The 7,381-nt window shown below is 26.9% G+C and overlaps 1 protein-coding gene and 1 long non-coding RNA gene across 6 annotated transcripts; one reads left to right on the top strand and one right to left on the bottom strand.

Moving 5' to 3' along the window:
* Window positions 1-1,509: 1,509 nt before the first annotated feature.
* LOC100744944 (ras-like protein 2) lies at window positions 1,510-4,720 on the top strand. Of its 5 annotated transcripts, none has more exons than XM_033323246.1 (5): window positions 1,510-1,939; window positions 3,452-3,539; window positions 3,652-3,679; window positions 3,830-4,041; window positions 4,129-4,720. In XM_033323246.1, exons 2-5 carry the CDS (start codon window positions 3,471-3,473, stop codon window positions 4,321-4,323), a joined length of 504 nt encoding a protein of 167 aa, XP_033179137.1. In that variant the 5' UTR covers window positions 1,510-1,939; window positions 3,452-3,470; the 3' UTR covers window positions 4,324-4,720. The 5 variants fall into 5 exon arrangements, with proteins under 5 accessions (XP_033179137.1, XP_003492837.1, XP_012246174.1 ...); XM_033323248.1 differs by lacking the exon at window positions 1,510-1,939 and adding an exon at window positions 2,070-2,092; XM_033323247.1 differs by lacking the exon at window positions 1,510-1,939 and adding an exon at window positions 2,229-3,258.
* A 1,246-nt stretch (window positions 4,721-5,966) lies between these two features.
* On the bottom strand, window positions 5,967-7,094 carry LOC117152229. Its single transcript, XR_004462547.1, has 2 exons — window positions 6,308-7,094; window positions 5,967-6,236 (listed from the first exon to the last, which is right to left on the bottom strand). It is a non-coding gene; the product is annotated as an uncharacterized LOC117152229 (long non-coding RNA).
* Between the last annotated feature and the right edge of the window lie 287 nt (window positions 7,095-7,381).

Genomic DNA, 7,381 nt, shown 5'->3' on the forward strand with positions numbered 1-7,381 from the left:
GGATATAATTTATTTTACTTTTAATTATATTAATTTTCTACTTTAGTTAGTTACACTCCCATCAAATTTGAGAATAATGTTCGCTCTTATTATTTAGTACAATTTCATTTTATCGAACAATGTATAGATATCGTTCACTATGAAGATCCATGAGATTATTGGATAAATTTTAAACAAACCCTGGTTCCCATCGATCTAAATACATGCTGTGCTATCGTTAAGATTGCAGAGTATATGATGCGCTTATTACGTAATATACACCGATAGCAGCTTTATTTCAGAGTAACGAAATATTAAATTCAGTGAATGAAAGACGATATATCCGTCGAATAAAAGTTTATGATAACAATAACCTATGATAAACAGAATTGTATATTTCTATTAAGATTTTAAGATATGCCTTTTTGATCACGGTATTTTTATTTAAATATGTTAGTAACCATGGCATGTGTCTTTTTTTTATAAAAGAAAGAGATCAGTATAATTTTATATGAAAAGCGCTTATCTTCGAAATGAAATCCCGTGCCTTTTTTACCACTGCAATTCTATCATAATACAGAATCTGTTGAAAAAAGTGATATACTATGAAATAATGATTAAATAAAGTGAAACAACCCCATAATAAAATAATATCGGTCAATGTGATTTGAGGATGAAATATTTTATTTTATTCGGTTCCGTATGATTGAATCATTGTTAAATAATAACAGAGCTTAAATATCTATACTTGAAGTCAAACAGCAATGCTATTTAAGAGAGTTCAGTAATAAACCAGATGTAAAAAATATCGATATTAATGATTTATTCCTGTTTAATCAAACTTTTGGTATAAGTCTATATTGGATTGATTGACAATTGGGTTAACAATAACAATTTAATATTAATGCTTTTACAATATAATATTATATCTTTTAGTATGTCTTTTATGTTACAATTATTAAAAAATATTATATATTATTTTGATATCATACATCTATTATTGTACTATTGAATAATTTTGATTTATGTTTTTTGTTTATTATAACTTTTTAGTCGATTATGAATTACTTTTTTTTCGAACATATGAAAATAAGTATCAAGACGTGCAACAGAAAGAATGTTTATGGATGAAGGAGGAATTAAATTGAACAACGGTGGCGTAATTTTTTTTTATTAATTCAAAATCTTCTAAATTATGATTCATATAAAATAATTAGTAAAATTTTTAAATAGAAGATGTTAAATATTTTGTTGTAATAATAATAAATTACATCAAGAGAACAAATTAAATTTCTTTACAGATAAAGATTTTTTCTTATATCTCGAGCTAAGCAATTGAAAAAAAGTCGATTGTTCCTAGAAACAATGTAGCACAGTGAGATTATCATGCATTCGATATCGCGTAAAAACCGAGTGATTTTGAAATCGTTTACTTTACAACATCAGGTAGGCATAAGCGCATAAGAGGGCGGTATTGTAATAGCGACTGCGCAATCAATCGAAATAGCACGATATGGTATAACGTATGCATGTGTAAGTACAAATACACAAGGTGGGGGATACTTTTTTTAGTGTCTCTCTCGTTTCATTCGTTAGCTCGAGTTTTTAGTAAATTCGCGTTTGTAGGAGCGACTTATGATGTTTAGTCACGTTTAAGTTCTCGACTCTACACTACTAGTAAGGAAATGTCCAGGATTTGCTATATTGGGCTCTTCTCGTACTAAGAAGAACGCAGCAGTACGTGCTTGCATGTGAATGCGCCTCGATTTTGTATTTTTCTACGTTTCGCCGTGCTGTTTTCAATATGTGTCCAGTATTCCTCTGAAATTTCCACAACTCGTCAATCATATGAAAAATGTCGAAGCTCGGTGACAAACAGAGCTATGCGCAGACATACAAGCTCGTCGTCGTTGGCGCGGGTGGCGTCGGAAAATCTGCGATCACGATACAATTCATTCAAGTGAGTACTTTTTATGGCCAATAGGTGTAGCAAATACGTACGTGGGTGTACGTATAGACGTATATGTATCCGTGCGTATCGTTTGTGCTTGTGTACTCTATCATACATACAGTGGCTCACGAAAGTAACGGATCACTCCTAGAAACTTTGCATGTATATGTTATACAAAATATTTTGAAATCTCAACACTGCACGAGATGCGATTATCGTGCTTATATTGGTAAAATTTGAAATGAATTTGAAAATGTATATAAAAGTTACATCGCAATACTTATTGGGAGTATATACTTCGTAAATACTGTCAAAGTATTAATTACTCAATTCAAAATCAGTTACTCAATACATTAATAAGTTATAATATTTAGTGAGACAAGTTTTAGCACTAATTGTATGTATAACACTACATCCATGCTGTATTCTAATTTTTCACCAACGATAAGTGTATACTTGCAATAAATGCTTTAGAACTTCTATATACATTTTCGGATTGGTTTCAAATGTGACTATTATAACCACAATAGTCTCATTACAGTTCTAGTGCACATAATATATTCATAAAATAAATTTTCAGACACTTTCGATACTTTCGTACATGTATGTATAAATGGTATATATGACGTATATACAGGGTGTCGCAGTAGTCATCGACAAAATGGCGATTCTATGTGAAAAAATAAGTCGAAAATATAAATAAAAGTTTTCCATATGACATTTCGTTTTCGAGAAAAGAGAGTTTGAAAGTTTGCCAATTATACTTAAACTTGACTAATACTAGACTGGACAAAAGCAAATAATTGACAGGAGGTTATTTTACGTATGAAAATAAGTTGAAAATAAAATTTTAGAATAAAATTTTTTCATAGGACACTGCGTTTCCGGAAAAATGAAATTCGGAAATTTCTATGTACCATAATTACCGTAACACCCTGTATTTATGACATTTATTTGTGTACATTGTGCATATTAGATTTGTCAATCGGATTCGTTTTCATGCGTCCTACGTACTACGTCATTCGCGATCAATTCAAATAAAGGAATAATGAAGCGAATAATGAATTATAATAAATTATATTGGAAATATTTCATAAATAATGTTTATATGTCAAGGTAAACAATTGGGTTGTTATATTTCGCTTATGAATATTTTCGTAATTACGCTTGCACTGGATACTAAAAAAAGGAACAAGCCTACTTTTATCATCGATTATGTCATATATAACTGGGGATAAGATTGTTGATATAGCCACGTAATATTATAATACTCGCATAATATATTATTTTTATATACATATATAGTAATACGCAACAGAGATTGTTTTGCACGTACTTTAAAGTAATAATTTAAGATATTATATATTTAAATTTGTATAAATTATAATTTTTTAAGTTATATTCTTTATAGTCACAATGAATTATTTTATACGACAGATTTACTTGCACGATAATTTTTTAGTATTATTTATAACGAGGTTTTGATTATTATTTTGTACTAATTTCACTAATATTTTTCAGAGCTATTTTGTAACCGATTATGATCCAACAATCGAAGATTCTTATACCAAACAGTGCGTTATCGACGATATACCTGCGAAACTCGATAGTGAGTAAACTGATAACAGTGAGACGCTATATATTAATTATCGTTTCATATTTATTTGTATAATACAATTGTAATATCTTCTATAACTTATTTTATATTAATTTTCATGCAGTTCCATAATGAATCATGGGTTTGTTATTGTAAGAGTATAATTCCTTATTTATTCAATTTTAGAATGAATATTTTATGAAAAAGTTAGAATGGTCAGTTTATAAACATTAAAAACAATACTACATATATATAGTAGAATGTTTTGAATAATAAAACTAGTAATATTTATGTAATTTTAGTATTAGATACAGCAGGTCAAGAAGAGTTTAGTGCAATGCGAGAACAGTATATGAGAAGTGGCGAAGGGTTTCTACTTGTATTTTCGATAACTGAGCTTTCATCTTTTGATGAAATATTAAAATTCCATAGGCAGATACTTAGAGTAAAGGATAGAGAAGAATTTCCTATGCTTATGGTTGGCAACAAAGCTGATTTGGATTATCATAGAGTTGTAAGTAAATAAAATATAAAGAATTTAATATAAAGAACATTATATTAATATATTAATATGTTAATATTCACTGTTTTACATGCATAGGTTCAAGTTGAAGAGGCACAAAATAGAGCTCGTCGATTGAAAATTCCATATATTGAATGTAGTGCAAAATTAAGAATGAATGTTGACCAAGCCTTTCACGAATTAGTAAGAATTGTCAGAAAGTTTCAGTTATCTGAAAGACCACCACTTGAATTGAACTATAAAAAAAACAAAAAGAAATGTTGTATGTTGTAATGCCTAATGTGTTCTTAATCAACTTATTTTTGTACTAATAAAATGGTACAAAAGGGTTGAATTAAAATCGAAATTGGAATCAATCAAATCACAAGGATTATTATCTATAATTAAGTTGAAATAGGAATTTGAAATCTGAAACAAGGGATTGTTGAAGTGCTTTTGAAAATAACACTTAGATTACTTTAACTTGAAATTTATACACTCAACTTGAATCAAAGAGTGCTTTAAGCAAATATAATATTTTTGAGTATGCTACAAATACTTTGTACTCACTTCTAAAACGAATTAATACAATGGTATTTATGAAATGTGTAGTGTAATAACAAAGTTCACAAATCGTGTAATTTTAATTGTATAAGAAATAAAAATAACTTGACGTATTTTATTAGAAGTATATTAGTAGCAATGTAAGTTTTATATTAAATATATTAATATATTTAATACTATCATGGATCACATATATCCCTATATGACGGTTTTCAAAACAAATTATAATATTATTTAAAATATTTATTTGTAAATATGCATGTATATATTTATTATATATATTAATTATCATTTAATATAGTGCAGTAAGATTCTAACAAAGAGTGAGACCAATAACAACTCTAATGTGAAATTTTTAATAATTTCTTTGATTTAACACAATTTTAGTTATTTTATAGTTATTTAATTTTTCTATCATGATTGCAGCAAGTAAAGTTTAAGAAAGTTTATGATATTTTGATGTGTTCATAAAACAGTTCGTTGAATTAATCGAACTTGTTTATTTATATACAATAATATTTTATGTTTATTTTTGCCATAATTTTTCTAGTGTTATGTAAAGAATTGTTTTTACATTTAAAATAATAGAAATTAAGTTATTATAAACGATTTCCTGTTTACTCTTATGATTATTAAGTGTGTACTCAATATATCTATATTTTTTTATATTAAATACATGTACGATTAAAATATATTCAAATGCCATTAATCACTATATTGTAATATATCAAAGTTAATTATTTTATACAAATATAAAAATTCCAAGGCTAATATAAAATACAAAAATTATATTTATTTTTGTAAATTGTAATGTATTTGTAACAAACTTTTACACGTAACTGATATATAAGTTTAGTATGTGTTCATTAACATCTAATAAATAGTAATACGAAAATAGATAATTGTATTCATTTTTTATAACGAAATTGTAACAAAAAATTAATAAAAACGTTATAAACTAAGTAATTATAATTTGTTGGATATCTACAGTTGAATATCGTAAATAATAAATTTCATTAATCATTTTATAAATCTACTATTATTATTATGAATTGATAATGAATTGATTATGATATGATAAATATAAAATATATTAGCATTCAAATAATTTCTTTTTATGGGTACAAATACAATTAAAAAATAAATTATTTATTAGTCAACTGAAATCAACTTCGATGACATTCGAGCGAGTTTTTACAAGACTTTTATTCCTTAACCTTCTCTGATAATAATAGCGTTCTCCGAATTATTATTTTTGCAAAATAGATTTTGCAAGAATATTTTACCTTAAAAACAATTTTTATACAGAAAATATGCAAAAAGTGAGATATATAGAGAAAAAGGAAATTAAACAATTGCATATATGTACCATGTATTTATAGATTGCAATTTTATTACTCGATTAGGTTATATTTCACGTTCACGTTATTAATACAGCTCTATTATCAATACAATAAAATCGGACAATTTAATATTGTTATTTGATAAAAGAAATAATAACGATAAGTTTTACACAACGGAACATTCACCCTAATTTAGTCAGTAAGCAACTGGCACGCAAGGTGGTCAAACGGGATTCCCATCGTGGCTATTCTTAACCAGACCAGGCTAATATTGAATCCGCTCAATTACTTCCAGCTACACTAACATCAGCAATAAATATAACTGTTATTACGAATTTTTAATTTCTTTTCCCATCCCATTACACACTCACATGAATGAACGGCGCTACATAGAATACATTTATTTTTATTCCGTTTCGTTAAATGACGTTACGTGTACAACTTTCATTTTACAAAAAACACCTGAAGCGAAAACAGATTTTACGTTTAGATACTAATAAGTTTCTCACACGTCAATGTACGTCTATGGACAGCGTACAACGGGAAATATATACAGACAAGAAAAAAACCTGGCAATTATTGTAATAATTATGTAAACAATTTTGTTTTACACGATAATATTAAAACAGTAGCTTATGAAAGAAATTTTTTATAAAACATTTTGAAATTTCATCAATACTGTAATGAGACTCAACTGTCATGATTATATCGATAGCATCTGAAAAAAATTTGAAAAGATTACAAAACGTTTAGTTTAAGTATATATATTTCGTACAAATCGCACAAATCACAAACGTATGTAATCAATTATCCATTATAAATATTAATAAGCTCTACATTCACTGGAACAATCTTTATGATTTATTATTTGTTTAAGATGGCTCAAATTTGATCAATATAACTCAATACAGTGTTAATGAAATCTCAAAATATTATATAAAGTTACATGTTACGCATACATACATAAAAGATTTTTACGATAAGTGTTCATATACTTTCGTGAATCATTGTATGTAATATCTTGAAAAAAACGATATTTGCGGTATTTAAGTCAAACAACATTTTTTATGGTCCGTAAAAATTATTATAGTACCGTATCGTTATTAAGAAGTAAAAATAAAACGAAGTACAATGGCTACAAAAAAAGAAAAAAAAATTAGCAAATAACTTTATTTTCCAATGAATCATTTTTTTATCAGAATGTTCATTCAATTTTCATAATCATCAAATTTTCGCTGTCACATGAAACGTACCTCTAAATAATGCAAAATGTAATCTATTTGTACCTAATTAATTAATTGATAAATTTAAAAAGATATACAAATACTTTTTGTAACTACTGTATAAAATGAAAAGATACAAGGATCTCGGCAATACATTTTTATTTGCCCAAAGAGAAGAGAACAGCGTCGGGACTTCTTGGTAAGAAGAAAGACGAGCTGGGA

The sequence above is a fragment of the Bombus impatiens genome, unplaced genomic scaffold (genome assembly GCF_000188095.3).
Source record: "Bombus impatiens unplaced genomic scaffold, BIMP_2.2 scf_0852, whole genome shotgun sequence".
In the NCBI taxonomy this organism is placed as follows: Eukaryota; Metazoa; Arthropoda; class Insecta; order Hymenoptera; family Apidae; genus Bombus; species Bombus impatiens.